Genomic DNA, 25,044 nt, shown 5'->3' with positions numbered 1-25,044 from the left:
GGAGTCGTCGGCGGAGGAGGGGGCACCTGCCCGCAGTTCATCGCTCTGCCACTGGGCGGCAGCATGCCTGACCCGGGGACTCACTGGTACACAGAGCAGCCCATGCTGTCTTCTGCTAAGTGACCGGAGGGGGGTGGGGTAGGGGGGGGGGGCTTGGGGCGAGGGACTGAGTCTGAGGGTCAAATAGTACATATCACCTCCTGCCATTCAGGTCCTCGATGTGCCAATTCATACCACAATCAATAGTGTTAAAAAGCCTTCTAATGGTTTCATGTGTTATATTCGAGTTGGGGTGGATCTATTTGAATTGCAGTTCCATTCAGGGAACGGATCACAATCTTTGCATTTTTTCGATTCGTCAACTGAATATTGATGCGTTTCCCCCAGTTGACTTGGAGTTGAAATGGAGGTGACCCCAAGTCAGTTTTTCATCCATGTTCGTCAATTCCTGCTGCATCTGTCATGCTTCAGGACAGGAGGAGTTAGAGGTCCCTCATGTCTTGGAGGATCTCCACGTTATCCCCGGTGGAACCTCATTCTCTAAAGAGGCTTTTTCAGAGGTTTAAAACTAGGGCAGCACCTTTGTTGACGGGACAATCTGTATAGTTTCTAAGATACTAATCCAACACATTTTAATCCTTCACCTCACGTCACCTTTGCGAAAGATGTCATTGTATTTCATGATTTCAGTCAGGGGGTTTTTGCTCACGGAGTGAAATGGTAGTTGGAGAGAGACTCAGTATGTGTGTATTTCTCTCTCTCTCTCTCTCCTGTAAAACGTGGTTGTTTATGTGCTGGAGGGCTGCGTGGGGAACAGTGGAGACTGTGGGGCTGTTTTTGTTATTAAATCTCAAAGGTTCTGGAGGGCAGAGAGGGCAGGGAGGGCAGGGAGGGCAGGGAGGGCAGACGGGGCTCGTTGACAGAAAGAGGAGAAACTGAGGGCTTATTAAGAGGAGTGAGAAACAGAAAGTTTTGGAGCAATTGGAGAGATATGTAGCTGTTTGGGGAAAGCCATAGAGCTTTGGTTCAGCGGGGTGAGTCATCTCAAGCTCTCTCCTCTCGCTGGGTCTGTTCCATGGCTCCAGGCTATATGGTCGGTTAATTTTTTATCTCTGTTTTGGATGATTTAATGCCCCCCCCCCCCCCCCGATTTCCTTGTCTGCACACACACACACACACACACACACACACACACACACACACACACACATGGCCAATCATCAAGAGGCCCACAAGACAAGCATATTCACTTACTCTCGGACAACACAAACAGCATGCAGAATCACCAGCCCTCTGACGATTCAACCATTCAAGCCTCCAAGACAACACACCACCATCCACACACACACACACACACACACACACACACACACACACCTTTCAGAGGCATGTCATTGGACAGTGTCACGCAGAAGCTCATTAGGGGTTTGGCTGCTGACAAAAGTCTGTCATGTGATTGGGACAGGGAGGGCACAGAGGGTCACACTGGTGATCTAACATGTCACACACACACACACTGGTGGCCGCTTGGACATGTAACATGCCGGGCCTGGTTCCTGGAGACGGGATGAAATAGGATTTGGGAAAAGCCAGGTAGACAGAGAGAGAAAGAGAGGGCAGAGAGAGAGTGAGAAAGAGGATACAGAGAGAAAAAGTGTGTGTGTGTGTGTGTGTGTGTGTGTGTGTGTGTGTGTGTGTGTGTGTGTGTGTGTGTTCATGCATGCACGTGTTTATGTTCATCCCACAGCCATATTGAAAATGTTTTGTATGCTCTTTGTTGCACAGCCCTCTCAGAATGCCTTCTGTATTGTTGTGTGTATTGCATGGGGAGTGTGTGTGTGTGTGTGTGTGTGTGTGTGTGTGTGTGTGTGTGTGTGTGTGTGTGTGTGTGTGTGTGTGTGTGTGTGTGTGTGTGTGTGTGTGTGTGTGTGCGTGTGTGTGTGTGACTGGAGAAGCTGCGAGGGTGTTTTTTTAATCATGATTTGTAAATACGTTTTCATATTGCAAAAAACTTTTGATATGGTATACAATTCTGTAAAAGAAAATATGTACATAAGATTTTAGATAACAAAAAGTGTTGACAGTATATTAATTTATTTGTATAAAAGAGCACTGCATTCCCTGATTGTAAGAACTATGAATTTTGAATTATCCACCAAAGTGTTTTGTGTTGTACCTGGTATTGCTTCATTTGATATCGTTCTGAATCTTTATTCCGTTACTGTAAAACACTGTCTTTATGTCTCAATAATCTCCATTTCTTCTTGTTGTTTTTCAACCCACTGTGTTTATGAAATGACGTTTATTGGTGCGTATTTAGTTTCTTCTTTCTTTGCTTTGATAATGTTTTACTGTAGGAGGGTGATGAGTGAGTGTACAACAAACCTACTGGATGCCAAACTGGTCTGACTCACCCTTTTGATTTAAAGAAGTTGTTCTCTATATATTGATATATAAAAATGGATTGAAAATCTCTTCCACGTGTCTTTTAATCCTTCACCTATGATAGCTCCATACAGTCAATGGAATCCATCGTTATTATGATTGTTACTAAGACCCGGTTTAAATCGGCCTGTTTCCATTTGGACATTAAATGACGCAATCGTTCTTTGTGAAGCTCGGTGCGGCTTTGGGTTAGACAGAGATGCATCCCAGATGTGTGTACGGCACCTAGACCCACGCCCAGATGTTCACCTTTAGTCAGAGTGCTGTGACTGCGGGGTTGGATGAGGGGGATGGGGGGCTCTCACCTACACAGCTGGCCTGGGCTCAATCCACAGTAGAAAGGCTAAGGCCTTACCGTCCCCCAATCCCCTCCATGCATTACAATGAGCCCATCCTCCGATGTCTACCTCTACCAGCCTCCCCTGGTGTATAGGATTATTCATAGATTATAGTGACATGACATATATACATAATCGTACATGAGCAAACATTTAGGATAGTCTGTCATTTTGTTCCAGTTATTTAGAAGGGTTGTTGATGGAGCTGTGTTTATCTGTGTATATCTGTGTTTGTGTCAGAGAGAGAGTTGGGAGGGGGTGGGAAAGATATTGTGCTGACTCCATCTCTTTCTGCTGATCTGGGGTCAGGCAGGGGATCCTCAGGGGACATGTGGAGCTTTGCTGTGGTGGAGATAAATCCCCCCCCTCGCCATCGTCGTCTCAACCCCTCTGTCTTATCTCATCTCTCTGCCCCTCCTCAACCTGAGCTCAGCCTCTCTCCCAGCAGGATCAGGAAGGAGAGGCGCTCAAATCCTCGTGATTCAGTCTGGCTGACTGAGCCCCTCAACCTGTCTCAAGTGCAGGTTGGAAATTTGAAGACTGTACAATGCTTGTATGATCATTGTAATCATGATAATGGATTCAATGTGGAAAGGGCTTTTTTTTCAAATGCTGAAAGAGCTTTAGATTGTAATAGCCTAGGGTTATTCTATCCTGCACCAATATGTAGCACCCACCTGAGAAATGATGACAAGTTAGAAATTATATCACATTATAGATGCAGCTCTGTCCCATTACAAGGTGATTTCATCTAATCCCATGCATGTACGTTTCTGAGTGTTCATTTTTCAAAGGCATTCTCTCTGCAGGCCATGGGAGACAGTAATGTGGTACACTACCACCACCTGCTGGCCATATCTGACACGCCTTGGCGCATGATGGGTTAGAACGTTAGTGTCATGTTACAGCACTCAGTAGGTTCTCTGGTTACAGTCAAACCTCAACGATACAAGAAGACACAGGATCATCGGTAAACACTTAAAAACTTTATTAGGAACAGTCAACAATCAACAATCTTTGGGTTAATGAATATAAATAATGATTAAAGAAATCCTCTTTGTGGTTTGTTGACGGTGCGTCATGGGAAAACAAGGTTATCAGTACAGCTCCATGCTATTCATATTGAGTTTCACATGCAACAGTATCAATTGCTGATATAGACAAAAAAGTTAAATCAAGGAGAGTTGAAGACTGAATGCAAACTTGCTGCCATAATTGTCATAGCCCGGCGATTAACACAACCCAAAGCTCAATACCGACTCAACACAGATACTCAGTCTATTTAAGATAAGAGCAATAGCTCTCCTCTGTGGCACATAGTAACGATTACGAACTGTGATGTCGAAAGGGTGCAATGATTCAAACAACACACCTCAAGTTCTTTTCTTGTGAGTTTAACAGCACATAAATAGACATCGCAGAAGAGAAGCGGTGCTCCAGCATATCCCATAACACTCTTGTCACACAGAGTGCATTCCAAGACAATAAAATACCCCCAAAATAGTCTTCAAACTAAATGTTCTCTTGTCCTCAAACATGGCTAGGGCTCGCTCCAAGTAGCTAGAGCTGAAAAGAGTGAATGTGGTCGAGCAGAGCTTCTGTGACGGGGAGGAAGGAGGAGACAAGGTCTTGGCGTCTGTGTCTCTAGAGGAGAAGGGAGGAGCCTCCAGGAGTCCCGCGGGCCCGGAGGAGGGCGGCCGTGTCAGAGTGGCCTCCCTGCTGGGCCAACGCCAGAGCAGAACGACCGCGCTGGAGGAGGAGAGGAACAGAGAGAGAGAGAAAGAGAGAGGTGAGTTAGGACAGGGTAGGTCGGTCTATACCTGAGAGCAGCACAGTAGATCCAGTTGGATCGGTCAGTCAGAGGCAGCAAGGTTGCGGGTTCGACCGTCGCTTGGGCCACGTGTTCCGACTGACAATGTGTTGAGTGAAAATCGCTCTGGGGGTATGAGCTTCTGAATGACTAGAACGTAACACAAACCAAAGATGTGATCTTAGATGTCATCCAAAGATGTGTGTATTCCCTCAGTGTTTAAGAAATGCAGCATTATATAGAATTTCTGCTACATACACTTGACATTGTATTACGATTCTTATTATTTCAATCATTACTGCTGTTACTTATACGTACTACACCCTTATGCACTACTACTGTCACTGTTTTATTATTACTATATTATATTGTATTGTGAAACTGTCTCATCCAGGAGGCCTTTAACAGAGTGTCTCATCTGGGAGGCCCTTAACAGACTGTCTCATCCAGGAGGCCCTTAACAGGCTGTCTCATCCAGGAGGCCCTTAACAGGCTGTCTCACCCAGGAGGTCCGTAACAGACTGTCTCATCCAGGAGGCCTTTAACAGAGTGTCTCATCTAGGAGGCCCTTAACAGACTGTCTCATCCAGGAGGCCTTTAACAGAGTGTCTCATCTAGGAGGCCCTTAACAGACCGTCTCATCCAGGAGACCCTTAACAGACTGGGGCTTTGTTCCTCTCTGTGCTCTACTGGGTACTGAGTAAAGGATTTGCATCCTCCTTCCCCGGTCCCTTCGTCGACCGAGGAGATCAGACCGTGTTAGCGGATTAGCTCATCTTACCCCAGTGAGGTTTGTTCTACAATAGGGTTTATTAATCCTGAGAGAGAGCTCTATTCTCTCTATCCACACTGCTCCTCTCAGCACACTGAGTCAGGGGATTTCAAGGGCTTTCAGGGACCGTAAGCTGCTCTTTCATTCTTGACTATAACTCTGGGTAGAAAAGAAGACTGACATTCTGATAACATTTATTCTCATTATGGTCAAACAGTTGAAATAGCCGTCTCCTCCAAGGGTGTAGTGTTGTAGTCTTGTCCACTAGGTGGCGTATGTCATGATTTGTTTTATTTATTTTTTACATTTGGCACTGTAGACCAGTTTTATAGCAGAGGGCATACAGTTACAGTTACAATGCAAACTTCTGGCGTGTGTGTGTGTGTGTGTGTGGGCGTGTGTGTGTGTGTGTGTGTGTGTGTGTGTGTGTGTGTGTGTGTGTGTGTGTGTGTGTGTGCAGACAAGGAAATCAGAGGGGGGGGGGCATTAAATCTTCCAAAACAGAGTGTGTGTGTGTGTGTGTGTGTGTGTGTGCAGACAAGGAAATCAGAGGGGGGGGGGGGGGGGGCATTAAATCTTCCAAAACAGAGTGTGTGTGTGTGTGTGTGTGTGTGTGTGTGTGTGTGTGTGTGTGTGTGTGTGTGTGTGTGTGTGTGTCTCACCCTGTCTGTGAGGCTGGTATCACAGTCTGGCCTCTCCAGCAGCAGGCGGGTGATGTGTGTGTGGCCCCTCTCACAGGCACACATCAGGGCTGTGGTCCCCTGGCGGTCCTGGACGTTTGGATCGGCACCACGGCTCAGCAACAGACCAACCATCAGAACACGACCATGTCTCACTGCCAACAGCAAGGCAGTCTGACCCGCCTGGAGAGAGACAGAGACAAAGAGTTAGAGAGAGAGAGATAGAGACTCAGAGAGAGTGAGAGTGGGGAAGAGTGGGAAAAGGAGAGGAGAGAAGAAAGGGAAAAGGAGAGGAGAGAAGAGAAGGAAAGGGAGAGAAGAGAAGAGAGGGAAAGGGAGATAAGAGAAGAGAGGGAAAGGGAGAGAAGAGAAGAGAGGGAAAGGGAGATAAGAAGGGAGAGGAGAGAAGAGAAGAGAGGGAAAGGGAGGTGAGGGGACAGCTCATGGTCCCCAGTCTTGCATGGACAGGCCAGACACACGGTTTCATGCATCAGTACACTCAGGAGTACTAGAGATGATTGATCCCAGACCCTGCAGAAGTCAGCTCCATATCTCTTCTCTCCATGGCTGAGCCTCAGGCTCAGACCACTGTTTTTAGAGCCATCTAACACACTGTAAGCATGAGAGACCACAGCTCTCTGCAGGTTCATAGTCTACAAGAACAATGAAATCTATAATAATAATATGGAATTCATCTATATGACAGCATCTATGCAGGTCGAAATTGTATTGCTTCATGTGCTGGGAATTGCTGGGGTTTTTTCTTTATTGCTTGCTTGCCTGCGAAGGTGTAGTGTAGTCTTAACAGTCCCTCCTAAAGAGCTCTTCACCCTCACTTCCCTCCTGTACAAGTTCTCTCCTGTTAATAAAAAAAAAAAGCCTTCTGGCATTACGACTGCCAATGGCCCCTGGTGTGAGCATTGATTACTTTGTCTTGATGACTGTTGGATAGATGATTCACTTACTTAAACAAATGTATTTGTTGTAAGTCGCTTTGGATAAAGGCGTCTGCTAAATGCCATAAATGTAAATGTAAAATGATGGTGTGACCCAACCTGCTGCGTCTGCCACTGGCCACCAGAGGCTGCTATTGACTCTTATTGTTTTCCATATGCACCTCATTTTAGTTATTAGATAGATAGATAGATAGATAGATAGATAGATAGATAGATAGATAGGTACTTTATTGATTCCTGAGGGGAAATTAAGGAGTTATTGATTACACCTGTACCTAGTTTCCTATCTTATAAGCCTGGCGTATTCACCAGATTAGTTGTTCAGTATTGAGCTTTTTATTATAGATGTACCTGTGTTTCCCTGCCAACTCTTAAGTAAATTTTATCTTAGCAACTCTGAGTCCTGCCTCCTTTCTGCACTTGAGTCCACTTGAAACCACCATTACACAAACCCCTCCAAGCTTTGGGCCGCTGTGAGATGCTGTGACGTTGGAACAGAAGATGAGAGAGTGTGAGAGGGTGGAGGGGAGAGGTGAGATGTGTGAGGGACAGCAGCAGAGACCTGGCTAGCCCGGGCGTTGACATCCCCTCGCTCCAGGAGCCTACGGACCACCTCCATGTCCCCAGAGCCCGTGGGGGCAGTCAGAGACCCCAGCATCACCGCCGTGTAGCCCGCCTTGTTCTGGAGGTCCACCTCACACACACCTGGAGACACATGATACACACACACACACACACACACACACACACACACACACACACACGCGCACCTTCAGAAAGATATGTTTTGGAATGCAGATTGTCCTACAGTGCATCAGTACCATAGATGAACACAAACAAGTATGTTATGTACAGTGCCCTGCATAAGTCATGAGACAGTGAAGCATTTTTTTCTTCTTTTGGCTCTATACTCTAAACTAAGGTTTGTATTTGAAGTCATACAATTACTATGAGGTTAAAGTAGAGATTCTCAGCTTGTATTTGACTATGGACTATGTATAGAATCCCTAGTGGAACCTCATAGTAATTGTTTGATTTCAAAACCAAACCTTTGGAGTGTAGAGCCAAAAGAAGAAAAAATGCTTCACTTATGCAGGGCAACGAAATGTTTTCTTATGCCAGCTATCCAGCCTTTGCTCATAGGTGTGTGACACACACACACACACACACACACACACACACACACACACACACGGTACCTGTGTCCAGCAGCAGGCTGACGATGGGGTAGTGGGCATGGGACACACTGTAGTGGAGCGCCGTGTTGCCGTTGTCATCTGCCATGTTGACCAGGAAGGGCAGCAGAGAGGGTGTGGCCATCCTCACCTCTCTGAGGTACAGAGCCACCCTATTGGCCAGAGATTCCTCCTCAGCCGCCACCCGAAACCACTCCTGGAACAGCACCACCAGGGCCCGCCTCTGAAACAGGAAACAGAGGCTCAGAAAGGACAGGATGTAGGATGTAGGCGCCCCTGGTCCAGGGTCAGTTTGTGCGTTGACCGTTGTTTAATGGCTTAGTGAGGGACTGGGTTCAAACCTGGGTTGTCTGCGCTCCAATGACAATGTTAGCCCATTGAGCTAAAGCCTATATCTGTTCGCTAGTGGAACTCATGCAGTTGGGTCAGGTCTCATCACGTGAGCATGGTTCATGGAAGCACCTCTATTACACCTCCACGGATGAATGTGGCACTGTGGCACTGTCACTTTTGCATTTCACTGTATACTTGTATGCTCGTGACAAATAAAGAATCTTGAATCTTGAATCTTGTACTATATTGTTGTATTCTACGTACCATCTCATCATTGGGGTTATCCATGTTGTCCATGTGATCAGTCAGGAAGTGACAAGCAGCCATGAACCCCCCATCTACAGTCTCCCTGTGAGAGCAGACAATCACACCAATGGAAGAAGAATGTTCACTCACTCATCACACTGAAGTAAACCAATCATGATACAAATCCAGTCGAGTTCCTCTCACCTCCCTTGTGGCTCGTGTTTGGGCTCTGTGTTGGAGTTGGAGCTCCCCTCCATCTGTTCCTCTTGATTTGTGTCTATCTTGGTCTGCTGAGAGTCAGCTTGCAGATGTGTATGTCTGTCTGTCTTTGCTTTAGGGTCTGTTCCTTCCATCGGGTCAGCTCCTCCGATTATCATCTCTTCACCTGGGCTTGCATCATGCTGCCCCTGGAGTCTTGGGTCTGTAACCCTGTGGTCTGCAGCTCTCCCCACTCTCTGTTCCTCTAGATCTGCCATGTCCTCCACCACACAGTCCTTTCCAGCGAGGTCATCACTTGATGTTGTTTCACAGCTAAACAAATGTGTGAAAGATGAGACGGCCATAAAATGATAATAAATAAAGAGGGTGCTGAAATGAAGAGGGTGCTCTTACCCGCCGTTGACACCAGCAAAGTGTAGGTTCTTTGACGTCCTCGAACTCCCATTTCTCTTCATGATGGATTTTGGGGCTAGGAGAAAAATAGAGAAGGCAGAGAGTATTCTAAACCACAGAAATAGACAGAGAGGATTCTAAACCAACCAGAGGTGGGATAATACATCATGTTGCCACTATGACTTGGGACAGACATTATGTTATCCATTTCCAGTAATCCCAATAGGAAGTACTGTGTTGATTGTTCTAAAAGTCTGATGATGGCAAAACGTATCGTTTGGTTTGTCATCCTATTTTTTGTCTCCAGCTGTGTCCAATTGTTCTTTGCATGAGAAAATCCCTTTAATTATGACTAAACACGGCTCCCATTCCAGTATAAAGAGAGAAAGGGGAAGGTCTGGCCCTAGTCTCAGTCTTCCAGGGGCTGACTCGGGGCATTCCAATAGAGTAAAAATAAAATCCTTTATGAAGTACAAACGTTAAGGAAGAGTTACACTCATCAATAAAAACGTATCGTGCATGAGAGCCAAACCAACTACAACCATCAATTTACACGGAATGGTAAATTGTGGGTCTTGATTTGCCGGAGGAAAATCAACTTGTCTGAAAAAAGAGACGGTTTCTTTTACATGGTCATGGAATTTGTGCGCAATGAATTTTCAGCTTCACAAATCAGACCAGAACTCTCTTCCTGTTCCATAGAGGATAGCTCAGAGCCACAGTATCAAGGAAATGTGCTGATGTGAAGTGAACAGGGTTTCAATAACATTGAGATAGGATTGCATGACTGTTCTGCTGTTTATTGAAATTCAAATGAGTTGGAGTCGTCTGAAAGACAGACTGAGAAAGAGCTTTCCAAAAGAAACACAGATATTAAATTTGCTGAAAAAGGAACCTGAGACCAAAGTAAATGTTCTGTATTATACATAACGCCGCTGGATACTCGTCAGGGGAGGCTAGTGGAGGTAGAAATCAGAGGACAGGCTCATTGTCATGCATGGAATGGAATAAGGAATGCATAATCTCTTCCGTGCATCACAATGAGGCTTGTCTTTTGTCTCCCTCCACAAGCCTCCAATGGTACTACTTTACTCCAAGTTAGTTCTATGGTAAACATACTGTCAAGTTTCATGCAGATACTGTACAATGAGATGACAGACAGGCAGGCTGGCAAGCAGACAGACAGACAGACAGATGCAGACAGACAGACAGACAGGCAGGCAGGCAGACAGACAGGCAGACAGACAGGCAGGCAGGCAGGCAGGCAGACAGACAGGCAGGCAGGCAGGCAGGCAGGCAGGCAGACATACCTCCTTGTTGCTGAGTAGCCTCTCCATCGCTGTGTCCATGTGAGTAGTGGGAGGAGAGGATGTTGACTAGACTCATCATCTCCCGCTGCAAGGAGTTGATTTTCGGGTCAGGGTGCTCCAGGGCTGTACCCCCCTCTGGTTCTCTCCCCCCACACAGACACACCCATTGCTGCTCCAGGAGCCCCTGGATCCTGCTCACATGGTGGGCGGCCGCCGCTGAGTCCATGGCCCCTGGTGGGGCTTCCTCCTTAGGGATGGGCTCCATAGCTACCCAGGGGTCTGATGCTCTGTCACTGCTGTGGGTTCCCATGTCTGGACTGTGTTGAAGAGATCCCATAGGATGAGTTTGGACACCCATAGATCTGTCATACATTACGGCAGGGCTAACCGGAGCCATGCTATGATGCTTCCCCTGGTCCGCTGTGAGAAGGCCAGAGTTTGGCCGACTTCTTTGTCTACTGGTTGTAATGGGAACTGTGCTGGTGGAAGTATGTTCTCCCTGTTTGGGAGGTTGACCATGCCCCTGTAAGCCTGGTAAGGCCCATCTAGTGGAATCCTCCTCCTGGTCTTGGTGCACCGGCACTCTCTCTGCCCTCACCAGAAGCCTGGTGGTCCTGCTCAGCTGGTCGATGGTCTCCTCCTTCCTCTTGCTCTCCTCCTGCTGGTCTCTGAGCAGCGCTGTGGCCCTCTGGAGCTCCAGGCAGCTGTCGTGGAGCCTCTGCTCCAGCATGGCCACCTTGGCCTGCAGTGATGTCACTGTCAGCAGCTCGTCCAGATCCGTGCTGGTCCTCCATTCATGACTGGGGTTACGGTCGTCCTCCATGACGTCATCGTTGTCGGGAAACACATTGCTCCTCTCCTGCCTGGGTCGTTCGTGGTCAGAGGACATGTAAGAGGGGTTTTGAGCCCCGTTGAGGCTGCCACGGCATCCGGGTCGTGACCCCAGACCTAGACGAAGCCTCTCCTTCTCCTCCTGCAGGATGCAGACCTGTGCCTTGAGTTCCGGGATGACCCGGATCTCCATCTCCAGCTCGCCCACTCGCTCCAGGGCTTCGGTTAGCCGGCGCAGTGTTCCAGAGAAGTCCTGGTTGGAGGGACAGACCTCAGACAAGCGGTCTGGAGAATAGAAGACGTCTTCAGAGGACGTGTCCCTCCCCCCAAGGTGGTCTCTGGAGCTTCTGAGACTGGTGGGGTCTTCTGTAGACTCTGAACCCTTCCTAAGGAGGACAGTGAGAGGCAGGCTGGAGGCTCGGAGGAGATGGGGTCTTATGTGTTCCCCCAGGGGCTGCTCATCAAAGGCCCGGATACTGGCCTCCATCTCTGCCAGAGATCTGAACCCTCCAGGGGAGGCAGAGCACCTGCCGTCACAGGCCCAGGACCCGTAGCCCTGGTGGGGATCCGTGAGTCGGGACCTGGGCGCCAGAGCTCCAGTGGAGCCCCAGGGGCTGGGCCGGTAGCCATGCCCAGAGAGGCCAAGGTGGCGGGGGAGAGTGCTGAAGCGCGGGCCCTTGCTCCGGCGCTGGATGGGGACTCTCTTAATGGTGTTCCCCTTCTCAATGTCGTCCACATATTTGAGGAAATCCAGGTCCAGGCGAAAGCCGTAGGGCGTCTCCACTGAATACGGAGGCTTCCCCTTCACCCCGTTCTCTGTGGCTTTGGGTCCATTTCCTACAAAAGTTGGAAAAGTTGTACTATATTATGTAGAAAATGAACCACGTATGAATGATATTTTTTTAAATGTTTGTATTTATATAACAAATAATCAAAATGGTAAGAATTCCACTCAAATAATGTTTTAATTCTGTTTTGGAGAAATATATGCGACAGAGAGAGTATTACCATTTTGTTTGTCCATCATTTGCCGGCTTCAGTTGTAAATGTTGTTTGTTGGCATTCTCTGTTAGCTGGACTCGCTGAGCTGAAGAGAAACAAAAAAGTCAAATGACTTGGCAAGAGAGAGAGCAAACAGAGGAGAGGAGATGTGAAGAAAGTAGATACATCACATTATTGTTATGTTTATCAAGCAATACAACAACGGTATTCATCTCTTCAAGATCAGAAATGGAAATGGAAATACCAGCAACCTTTTAAAATACGATGCATATTATGATATAAACAATAATTGCAAATGACAAAAGTGGTTGTTATGTAACTCTCTGTGACCATTAGGGTTGTAATTATTGCATTATGGCATAACAGTGGTTTTGGTATTGGTATTGATATGGACTTGTGGTTTACTATTTGGTATTTCCAAGGGAGGAGGGGTCTGACATAGGTTTTATGAGGAGACAGAACATTTTTAACTTGTGGCAGTCACATCTCTCTCTCTCATTCATACTTTTTCTGTCTGTCTCTGCCTGTATCCGCCCTCTCTCGCTCTCTCTCTCACACTCACTCACACACACACACACACACACACACCACTTTCATCCCGACATCAGAGTGAGCACTACGGGCCCGCATACAACAGTGGCTGGCCTAATGTTCCTTTGATTATACCCCTTCAGTCCAAATGGAACTCTCAAAATAACTCCTAGACTGTTGCGACAAGTATCCATGGCCCATGGAACAAAATATACTCCTACAGGCGTAAATACAGACAGCCATTGTTCTGACTCATGTCTCTCTCTACTCCTTCAGCCTCCCACTATTCTCCCATTGCTTTCTCTCGCCCGAGTCCTCCCTTTGCCCCTCTCCAACCTTACTCTCAGTCTTCCTCTTCACTCTTTCCTATCTCTCTCTCTTCCTCTCTTTTCCTTCTCCACATTCTCTCTCCCCTGACCACTGGCGCTCCATGACAGACAGTACTCTGGCCTCCTGAGGCACCACAGTGACAGCCACAGTTGCAGCCCCAAACAATGTCAGCTATGCAGTCAACAGACAAACACCGCTAAATATGAGGTTGCTATCACACACACTCGGATAGAAACAGGCGTCCGCAGGCATGCACGCACGCACGCACGCACACACACACACACACACACACACACACACACACACACGCATACACACACACACATACACACACATGCACACACACACCACAGACGCACGCTTAGCTTACATACACACTAATACACAGGCACACACATGAGAGTACTCACATACATGTGTACACAGTAAATGGAATTGTAACCAATGTGCCACTGGTATGTATTGACATGTATACATACATTTTTAGGCACATACCGAGTCCTCTAACTATGTGCTGTTGTTGCACTGTGAACAGAAACATACCGGAACAGAAAAATTATATATTATTATAATATTAAAAAAGCTGCCAGCCTTTTATGTTGAGATGAAAGCAGCCTTTCAACACCTGTCCTGGCTAGGCTCAGCCTGCAGCTCTGAGTTCTGGTGGTATGGCTCCTGGGGATCCAGGGGGTGATAGCAGAAGTACTGCTTAGAACACAAGTCTTTATTTTCAAAGGGACACTGTCGATAGGGAACAGTAATCTTCGGAGTAAAGACAGTGTCCCAGAGATGACGTAACCCTTCGGCTTAGGTTGTGGATTGACGTTTCCCTATCTGAATTAGCTTAGGGAAAAAAGATACTGCAGACTGATAGAGGATGGTGTTGACTTGCTCTCTGTTGCCTCTGATATACAATAGTACATGCAGGCCTACTGTATACCTTTGCCATGGTGTATAGTTGGGCATGCCAAACATAGAGTCACTTAACTCAATAGCTGTTGCTTTGGCATCTCAATCAGTCTTCTACCTCCTGATCAGACTTGTACAGCAGGCGTTCATCATCACACCGTTACTCACATCACACAAACGCACGCACGCAGGCACGCACACACACACACACACCAACCCTTCTCTTTTTCACACATACAAACACAAATACACACACATCTCTTTCCCACTGTCACACCACAGGGTTCACCCTATAGCACAAACAGTCCTACTCAGCTTTTAAACCTCTCCACATTTTCATGGCTCAGGTTTTAATTGTCACCGCTTAGACCAGCAGGCACACCTCACAGGAAACCCATTTGGAAGAAATGGAACGAAAAAAATATTCTGTTTCCCTGAATAGGCCCCATCCTACAGCAAGCTGCCCCAAACATGTGCATGGTCCAACTTCAGGCTTTCACTGAATTCAAATCGTTTCTGGACATAATAGAGGTCTTAGGGAAAAGGTCCTAACATTTTCATCGAGCGGCCATTTTCCTTCATCTCAGGACTCTGTCTTAGTCTTCCTGTTCCCACCACTGCTCTGTCCTCTGGATAAATGTGTCCCTCCTCTTGCGGCATCATTATAAACCTCACAATCAAAACATCTCCAAAGCATTCTTTACTAAAACCGCAAATTAAATTTGAACTCATGACTGTTAAAACGGTCGCCTCCCTAAGAAGCAATGTTAAAACACTGGGTCCTCTGAGGAAGAATCACATTGAAGAGGTTGGTTCAGATAGGCAGACAAACTAAGTGAGACACAATGAGCGCACACACACACACATACACACACACACACACACACACACACACACAGACACACACACACACACACACACACACACACACATATTGTGTGGACTTTTCTCCAATAACAGAATTGCGACATCAGTTCATCCAGTATGTGGATATGAGAGGGTATGGCTTTGGAAATTTGGCAATACAAGACTGTAATAATATTCAAAAGATTTATTGCCTTCAACACCACTTTCTGAGATCACCATATTCTCTCCTCTATTTTCTCTCTCCCTGAACTTAAAGAAAATGTAAAGCACCTTGTATGGTTCCATGTACCTACATCAATCAAACACATTCTAGTTCAGCTTATTTTTTCTCTTCACTCTGCAGGAAAAACAGGGAATTTGTTGGTGTGTAAATACTACAGATATGATCTCATATTGATCTCATGAAGCACTAGTGAGGAATCTGCAACAGTGGCAGTGGCAGTGGCAGAGTGACTCCTCTGCTAGGTGACCAAAACATCATTTTGTGTGAGTGAAAACTAGCAGTTGGGTGTGTGTGTGTGTCTCTCTCTCTCTCTCTCTCTCTCTCTCTCTCTCTCTCTCTCTCTGTTCTCCGAAAAATACATATTTTCTTCCTCTAGTTTGGCCAACCTGACTGTGTGGTTTTCCAGCACATAACTCCATTCCTTGTCTTCTATTCTGAGTTGGTTTAGAAACCCAAGCCAACTCCTTGGACTTCAATTCCCCCTTCCCCAGCCACTGTCTTTTTCTCTTCCTACCTCCTTTTCTCTGTCTCTCTCATTCTCTCTGAGCATGCAGTGGCACTCCCTGTGGTTCTGTAATGTTCTCCCTGTTCTGTGGGTCCTGTTCTATTTCCAGGGAATCTGGACCATTTGAATCATCCTGGTTCCGCTCCAGTAGCAGCAGGGTCATTGCTACTCTCTGGTATCTCACTCTGTGTGTAAAGGACAAGGATGGAACAGCTGCCAGGGACTTCACGCAAGGATGGTATTAACATGGCCAGGCTAAAATAGAAAGTGTGTGTGTGTGTGCGCGCGCGTGTGCGTGCGTGCAATGGCGTGTGTGGTTGACCAACAAAAAATGTAGGATTTTAAAATGAAATAAGACATTCTACTCATCCTAGAGGGACAACAGTCTGTTCTGTGTTCATGACTGTTGCAGATTCCTCACTAGTGCTTCATGAGATCAATTCAACACACAGTTTAACACACACAACTACTGTATGCTCCAAAAGGTAAATTCAAGTCAATGATAATGCAACATCACAATAACGCAGGAGAGATATACAGATGAAAGCCCCATCCAGCCTTCACTCACCTTTAATATCAGTCTTGGTACAGTAGTCCTCCCAGCCTGTCCTGATGTTTGAGTGTTTAAGAGTCCACTCCTCTCTGTTCTCTCTCAGCTCAGCCCTGCTTGTCTCTCTCCTAGGGAAGGAGGGAGGGAGGGAGGGAGGGAGGGAGGGACCATCAGGGAGAGTGGGATGCCGATGGTTCTTGGCAAATGCCGGTGCAGAACCCCCCCAGAGCATAAGCTGTGTTGTTGTGTGTAAAGAGCAGGGAGGGGAGGGCTTTGTGGACATGCCCTCCTCCTTCTGTCCAATGAGGCGACGGGTGGGAGCCCACACACAATGGTCGTGCCCACTTTAAATATACACCCAAATGGCCCTGCTGGAGGAGTCATTCACCCAGAGCACTAGCCAACAGCTCACCCCAGACCTGGCTGGTCGGGACAGAAACCTCCATGTTAGTCAGTCAGGGTACTATTGAGGCAGATTAACAGTGCTTCCTGGGAGGTGCGCACGCGCACACACACACACACACACACACACACACACACACACACACACACACACACACACACAAACACACAGTGTGTAACCTTATCCTCGGTTATGCGTTCTGTATAATCCAGAAAATAGCAATGAGGGCAGGGGTGGAAGGTGAATTCACAAGTGTTAGTTCTCTCAGGACATACCTGTCATTCTTCATGGATTCGCTTTCCCCTCTGCCATCCTCTCCCTCCAAACATCTCTACAATCGTCTCAGATGCACACGCACACCACACACTATCCAAACCAATCCCTGTGCCTTCCACTAAGCTACTGTATGCCAGACCAATTAAGTGGGGTTGGTGTGTGTGTGTGTGTGTGTGTGTGTGTGTGTGTGTGTGTGTGCGTGTGTGCGTGTGTGCCTGTGTGTGTGTGTGTGCCTGTGTGTGTGTGTGTGTAGGGGGGGGGGGGGGTGTGTGAGAGGAATAGACCACATAGATGATCCTCCAATCTCAAGTCTCAAGTATGTATTTCAATTACTTTGTAGTAGGGGGGAAATGGGCATACACACTTTAATCACTGAATATGATATTCTTAGAAAATCCATTACGCACACAGTGATTCCCGAGGAGGAGCTGTGTCCACAGCTTTAACTTTAACCATGTTCATAACACAGACGGAAAAGGAATTAGTGAGAAAGGTTCTGTTTCCATTACACAAGCAGACCACTGACTCCGAAAGGGATTGTGGTTTAACTCCAGGAGAAAAAAATAAGTCTTTATTGGACCAAAGCACTGCTGACTGACTGACCACATGCTGTAGTGTATACAGCAGAAACCTCGGAACTGGCCAGTTACAGTACACGAAGGAAAAGAGCAGCAACATTTGATTTAAGAGTTAGGAAAGACATACATTAAGTGGCAATTTGAATAATTACCTCCTCCAAGATTTAAACTTTCAAGGTTTTGCTTTACCTACCTATATTCTCCTATTCATGTGTAGTGTAGCCTAAAAAACAACCAATACAACATAAACTTTCCTCTGCCGCATCCTTGTTTGTTTAACAAGACTGACCCCTTGTGGTAAAAGGTTATCATTGCATGCCATGCCAAATATGGCTATGACTCAGGAAATGACTAACATGCATCTGCCGGAACAATATCCTTTTAGGGCGATCTCATACAGAAATGGGAGGGATTCTGTCAAATTGCAACCCATGTGAAATACATGCAATTTATTGAGCCGAGGAATAATTTGATTCAAACTCCCTCAAATCAATAGTGTTGTGTGTACAGGCTGAGTTTCTTAAAACAATGCTTTGTGTTTGTGGTGACCACAAGAGCGTGGGGTCAGAGTGAGTACAGCTGTGTTGTCTGATGTAAGACAAGGCAGGCAGCAGAGCAGATGCCCTCATAGAGTGGCATTATGTAACCCATGTTACTACAGGTCAGTGTGTTTTTGGGTTACGTATCGACTGTAACGTCCCTCTTGAAGCCGGCCCTTGATCTGAAGGTCACAGACCTCAAACAGTTGGGCCCCTCAAAGGGTTTGAGATCATGGTGAAATGTGTCATGGGATCTGTGTTGTTTTAGACCTCATTCAAACCCCTATGAATTGTGTTGTATTCATCTCAGAACCCAGAACTTCACAGAAAGTCTGACTGTCATGGTATAATATCCAAAAGGCATCAAACATGTCAAATGTTTACTTATCTCTATAACTTATCTCTGTAACTTTTCATTTCCATAGATATATGATCTACAAGAACAACATTATGGGATAATTCAATATTAACCCACTTTGTTGGCCTTAAACAGACCACATACTACCTGGAATGATCAACATTTAAAGTCAATAGACACAGGTTGATGTCCTGATGAGCCTTGACAGCCATGTGTCATGCTGGGTGATACATCTTTGTGTATGTGTGTGTGGTTGTGTGTGTGCTGAATGTCAAGTGGTCTTACGGTCTTAAGGTATCATTTACTGTGAATGAGATTTGGGTTCCATTAGGGACCATGACAATATTACAGTATTTAGCCATGAAACTTGGACTAATTCAATTCCAATTCCAACATCCACTCCTCTGCTTCTAAAATGAACACACAAATTATGAGGCTAGTGTCCTGGGGTAGTCCAGTGGTCTAGCACCACAGCCTATAGTGCTCACACATATGCCCATGTCGGCATGGGTTAGAATCCAGACCTGCTGACATGCCCTCTCTTCCTTACTTTCCTGTCACTCTCCACTGTCTCTATCCAATAACAGTGGGACTGCCCCACTCAAAAAAAATAACCTTGATGAAAAATCGAAATTTCTCAAAAAGCACACATTGGCTTGAGATTGGCTTGGTTAGAGCCAACAAACAAACAAAGTCGAAATATCTGACAAAACAGTTTGAACACTCCTCCAGGATGCCACAGACAGTTCACAGTTCAAGGGAAGCCAATCAGTCCTGTTCAAGTGCCAAGTTTAACAGTACCTGACAGAGTTTTTGCTCAAGGGTTGTTCCTTTCAGATAAGGATTAATATGACTTTATTGTCCATTAATGTTAACAGATAACAGATAACCTCCCCCACCTATATACACTCTTACACCCCTGGCCCCGCACATTGCTCCCCCCCCAGGGCTCTCTCTCCCCTACCCCGGAGTGTGGCCAGAGATGGGGCCTCTGACACTGCCCAGAGGTGACGGCTGTGTTTGCTGTGGTGTGTGAGTCAATCATGTGGGCAGTTAACATTTAACAGAGGGACCTCTGGAAGGTCATGGCGCCAACGATGTGTGGAGAACCCCAATGATGAATTAGGTCATATAGATTGGATATAGTTGTTGTGGTTTTGTTTTTGTCTATGGTATCACCACCATTGCAGCAGCTAGAATATCTCTAAAAACAAGGAGAAGGCAGTCAGTAGATTGCAGACAAAAAATGTACTGTAATCAACTACTGTATGTACAAAAGTGGAGCAGATCATGAGATGGCTTAGACACACATAAAACAATGTGCAGCGCCTACCAGTAGCCTAGAATATACTGTAGTTACTGTAGACCTCACCCTGTTTAGCCACGTGAAGTCATTCATACTCTCTGCACTACAGATACTCACTGTACTGGAGGTTCTCTGCTTTCACACAATTGAGATGAATCGCTTCATCAATAGTGATTTATTCATCTGTCAGAAATGAGAGTGTGTATAGAAGAGTAGGGTAAATTCAGTTTTAGTTTCAGTCAGTTAAGTTAGATAAGGAATTTCTTTACAGAGAGAAAATTGTGTCCTGAATTTACCAGGAGATTCACCAAAGGAGGATTAAGACATTAAGTATCAGAGAAAAGCATCAAAGAAATCACCATTGTTATTTGAGAGCCAATACAACCCATTGTGGCATACTTAAAGTTGTAAGCAGTTAGTGGAGAACTGCTCCTATAGTGCACTGCTGTCTTTGGAACACTCAGAAGAAGACTTCATTCTGATTGATGACATCATCTTCCAACTCCTTCAACTTGTGAATTTTTAAAATTTAGAACACTGAAATAACTGACTTCCATATCAGAGGGTTGAGCAGCAGTCCAACTTGACTGCAAAATTACTTCATCTGCGTTTGTAGGGGCATATCAGTCCAGATTGAGTGGTTTAATGATTAACTTTAACGTAGGCAGCATATAAAGTGCCACAGCTCTTTGTCCTGTGGTTGCTTTTGCACCAAGGGAAGAGGGGACTCCAGTGGCAGGCCAATTACCAACACACAGAAAGGCTTGCAGCTCAGACCAAAAACAACATGAAGCTTACCTTCCTCCTCGTCCTGGTGGTGTTGCCTCTCCTTGTGCTCGGCACCAAAGACATCAAGGAGGCCAAAGCTGAGGAGTCTCCTCTCCCCCTAGCTCCCGCCGAGACCCGCTCGCGATTCGCTGCCCTGGACGACGTGCGTCTCCTAGCCAACGGTCTCCTCCAGCTCGGCCACAGCCTCAAAGACTTCGTCCACAAGACCAAGGGCCAGATCAACGACATCTTCCAGAAGCTCAACATCTTTGACCGCTCCTTCTACCAGCTCTCCGTCATGGCCAGCGAGATCAAAGAGGAGGAGGAGGAGCTGAAGAAGACCACGGTGGTGCTGAAGGCCAACAACGAGGAGATCAAGAGCCTGTCTCTGGAGATCAGCTCCAAGGTGGAGAGCATCCTGCAGGAGCGAGGCCAGCTACAGAGCCAGGTGGGCGGGCTGGAGGAGAAGCTGAGCGACCTATCTCGGGGCTTGGTGCCTGCCGAACAGCTGGCTGAGATCAATGCCCTGAAGGTGAGTCCCTCCCACCAGTGTCCTCAATATGAGTTATGCTGTTTGAGTTCAACATGGTGTATCAGTTGACAATACTCAAATATACATAAGATAAATACTTATAAACAAAACATGAGTAGGGTTTTTAAAGCCTTTTTCAAGGTGAGAACATCTGGGCATCAAAAATAGGGATAAATAGGCACTGCATATTCTACACTGCATCTTGACCACCGAATGACAATCATTATCAGGAAAGTTACACCACTGCCCTTCAGTATCCTTCCTGTGCGGTAAGCCATAGGGGGATAAGGCGTGATGTATAGTGAGGTGACCCTGTCCTATCATGTCCCCTCGCGCCCCTCAGGAGGTGATCCACACCCAGGAGAGGAGCATCACAGAGCTGCTGAACGCTGTGAGGGAGCAGAGCGACCAGCTCAACCACCAGAGGACCAAGATTAAGTCTCTGGAGGACAAGGTAGCTGTTTTGTAACAGAGCTGTACAATGATGCTACTGTACGAAACACGTGTTTGATACCATTCCTCATTCCATTCCATGTATCAGGGGAGGCTGGTGGAGGTTGAAATCGGAGGACAGGCTTATTTTAATGCATGGAATGGAATGAGTAATGGTATCAAACACGCATTAAAATGAGCCCGTCCTCCGATTTCTACCTCCGCCAGCCTCCACTGCTCCTGACGTATCTTGAGTTCCTTTTCAGTTCACTGTCAACAGTCATTAACACAACATAACACAGCAGACAAATCATTCACAGCAGACAAATGCTACAACGGGATACAATTATTCATATGATAGTAGCACTCACCCATCACTGCACTCCCTGACAATATCCTCTCACCTTCCAGTTCACCTACAACACTGTCGTGCAAGAGACCGCTGAGAAACCATCTCACATCTTCAACTCGAGCATGGACGGTATAGTGGCTTACAATGGCTTTCCCTTATATGGTCATTCAGACTCCCATTGGCTATTACTTCACCCTTTGGCATTCTGTCTAGGTTCTCCATGAAACACAAATCTTTGAGTGGCCACGAGTTTGACCAATCACTCATTGTGTATGTGATTGACTGTTTTGTGTGGCTTTTGAACAGATCTCCCTTCAGACTGTAGTGAGGTCTTCAGCAAAGGCGAGAGAGCCAGCGGAGTGTACCCTATCAAGCCCAACCAATCAGAACCCTTCATGGTCTACTGTGACATGAGCAAAGGTAAGACTGACATCAAGGAGCACAACATATTGGTTTGCCAGAAGACAACAGTTGATGCATCAAGTCTACATGTGCTTCCCTCTCTGCAGATGGAGGGGCTACTGTCATCCAGAGAAGGAAGGACGGGTCAGTACATTTCGATCAGACTTGGGAGAAGTATGAAAATGGATTTGGAGACTTTCAAGGTGAGTGACTGAGCCTAAGAATAAAAGCACCAGCGAATTCCACCAGCGTGTCTGTGTGTGTGTGTCTACATAGTCTATGCAGGTCTAAGCTTTCTCGACTGTTGTGTGTCATAGGAGAGTTCTGGTTGGGCCTGAAGAAGATCCATTCTCTGGCTGCTCAGGGAGACTCCCTCCTGCACATCCAACTAGAGGACTGGAAACAAAGCAAGCACTTCATAGAGTACCACTTCACCCTGGGGGGTCCTGAGACCCACTACACCATCCACCTTACACAGGCATCCGGAGATCTGCCTGATGCAATGAGTAACCATACTGGTATGATGTTCTCCACTGAGGACAGAGACAATGACAACCACAAGGACTCCAACTGTGCCTACAACTACACAGGTATAGTACATCAGCGGAAACTGATGGGTGGAAAGGCTATAATAAATATATCATTTCATACAGAACATGGTTTACCATATGGCTAAAGTAAGAGGATTGTTAAAATTAAATAATCTATTTCAATGAATAATACTGTAACTCACATAACTGAGAAAGTTATCTAAGTAACATCTAAGTATTGACAAAAGTGCTTCACGTGACCAATAATATTTCTTGTGGACTATATGCAGGCGGCTGGTGGTTTAATGCATGCGGAGACACCAACCTGAACGGGAGATATGTCCACGTGAGACCCAAGGGTCGGTCGGAGCGCAGAAGAGGGATCCACTGGAAGCCCAGCAGAGGGACCTCCTACTCCCTCAGATCCACCCAGATCTCCATCCGCTCATCCCGCACTCCAGCCTCCCCTGAGACTGGCAACTTTCTCTGATGGAGAGAAACAAAAGACACAAAATATAAATTGATCAACCATATGCACTACATTCATTCCCTTGGCTTAGGGTTAGGGTTAGGGGTTAGGGTTAGAGAGAAACAAAAGACACAAAATATAAATGTATCAACTATGTGCACTACATTCATTCCCTTGGCTTAGGGACAAATGGAACCAAATTAATTGTCAAGAAACTTGTATACTGGGTGCAGTATTCTAACGTTGGGGTAAAGTTGATCGATAGGCCCTAAGGCATGCCTTTGAGGAATTCTATTTCAAGCCACTGTATATAAAACCATAAATTCATGGTATGAAGAAGTGAGTAATGGAATGGACAGCACACAGATGTCTACTTTGATAACAGCAGTATCCACTGGGTCACTGGGTCTTACTGAGTCACATTGACTCTCAGCACACACTCATATCTGTTATTGTAAATACTGTATTTTTGTTACATATCACATTTTTACAGGTCTGGAAAATAAATCATATTTATACCGCAACTTGTTTACAGATATTTACAAAATAAGGCTACAACCATCTACAATATGAGCGGTCATTTGAGTTTAAAGGTTATTAACACTGTACAGTATACGTCCAAACTGCATCTGAAGAGTTTTATTCCAAACGCAATATATCCATTAGCAAAATGTTTCATGTTCCATTTATCATCACAAATAAAAATAATAATAAAAAATATGATTATTATGTTAACAAATAACATAACATAGCCACTGTCCTTTCAAATGTGTCATAATGGGTTTTTAATGTCATGACAGCAAATCATTTCATAAGTATTGAAAATGGTGAATGTAGCGTTTTGCAATGAAACATATTTAAGAATTTCCTCTTTTGCACTTCTATTTAGATTATACATAAATTCAGAGTAATGCAATTGGCTGGACACTTTGGACCTTTTATGTAAACAGAGAGATGGCCTTCAGTGAGGGCATTACAACATGGGGAGTGTCTGGCAGGTCCTTCTGATCTCCCCTTGTGGACACAATTCAGCCTTGACCTGAAAACATCTGATAGTCAATCACCAACCCCTAATACCCCAGGCCCAGCATCAATGTATGAATGAAGTGTGTCTGTCAAAACAGAGCACTAAAGCGTTGTTCTGTGTTTAAAGATGTGTCTATCTGACACGTTTTAGTTAGGTCATCAAACTGAACATGTTGGGAGCCAGTCAGACACAAATCAACATACAGTATGAGTCCAATTAGGGGCAGCATTGAAAGACGGGTCTGTCACCCTCTTCCCAAACAAACAAAGCAACACTGATCCTAAACCTGTGCTTAGTTTATCTCCAACTGGAGCGAGCATGCTCCTCTCTACTCATCAGTCACAGCACAGCTGCAGAGCATTGAGCCAGACTCAGCCATGATAGCACTCCTGGCCACAGCCTGGAAGGCCCACTGACAGTGATCCCCCTGCACATGTGCGAAGGAGCGTCTTCAGTTACCATCTGTCTCTGCACACACATTGGTTATTTTTGGGACCCGTAACTACTCCTCTCCCAGCATGTGAAATACTGGGAGTGGCTAAGACTTTTTTCCCTCCTGTTCCCCCCCTGTACTTCCTCTCCACCGAAGGGGATCTCACCCTCACAACAGGTTCCCCCTGGTTCCA

The 25,044-nt window shown here is 46.0% G+C and overlaps 3 protein-coding genes across 3 annotated transcripts in view; 2 read left to right on the top strand and 1 right to left on the bottom strand.

The window, feature by feature from the left end:
• LOC310820212 (low-density lipoprotein receptor-related protein 8-like) overlaps window positions 1-123 on the top strand; it is a gene marked incomplete at both ends in the record, with an annotated part of 68,769 nt that extends 68,646 nt beyond the window's left edge. Inside the window, one exon of the mRNA XM_083691793.1 lies at window positions 1-123. This exon is cut by the window's left edge and continues 224 nt beyond it. Within this exon, the coding sequence (XP_083547919.1) occupies window positions 1-123 (123 nt within the window).
• A 4,304-nt stretch (window positions 124-4,427) lies between these two features.
• Window positions 4,428-12,559, bottom strand: LOC310820134 (KN motif and ankyrin repeat domain-containing protein 4-like; the record flags this gene model as incomplete). The annotated part of the gene is made up of 9 exons (XM_083691664.1): window positions 12,538-12,559; window positions 10,699-12,366; window positions 9,389-9,464; window positions 8,981-9,307; window positions 8,795-8,879; window positions 8,201-8,420; window positions 7,564-7,706; window positions 6,028-6,228; window positions 4,428-4,532 (listed from the first exon to the last, which is right to left on the bottom strand). Exons 1-9 carry the CDS (start codon window positions 12,554-12,556, stop codon window positions 4,428-4,430), a joined length of 2,844 nt encoding a protein of 947 aa, XP_083547790.1. The 5' UTR covers window positions 12,557-12,559.
• Window positions 12,560-20,693: 8,134 nt separating this feature from the next.
• On the top strand, window positions 20,694-23,412 carry LOC310820050 (angiopoietin-related protein 3-like; the record flags this gene model as incomplete). The annotated part of the gene is made up of 7 exons (XM_083691545.1): window positions 20,694-21,206; window positions 21,550-21,660; window positions 22,050-22,119; window positions 22,294-22,410; window positions 22,500-22,595; window positions 22,710-22,982; window positions 23,213-23,412. 7 exons carry the CDS (start codon window positions 20,694-20,696, stop codon window positions 23,410-23,412), a joined length of 1,380 nt encoding a protein of 459 aa, XP_083547671.1.
• Window positions 23,413-25,044: the final 1,632 nt, after the last annotated feature.

This window comes from Argentina silus, assembly GCF_951799395.1.
Source record: "Argentina silus genome assembly, chromosome: 1".
NCBI lineage: Eukaryota > Metazoa > Chordata > Actinopteri > Argentiniformes > Argentinidae > Argentina > Argentina silus.
This window is presented reverse-complemented; position numbering and strand designations above follow the sequence as displayed.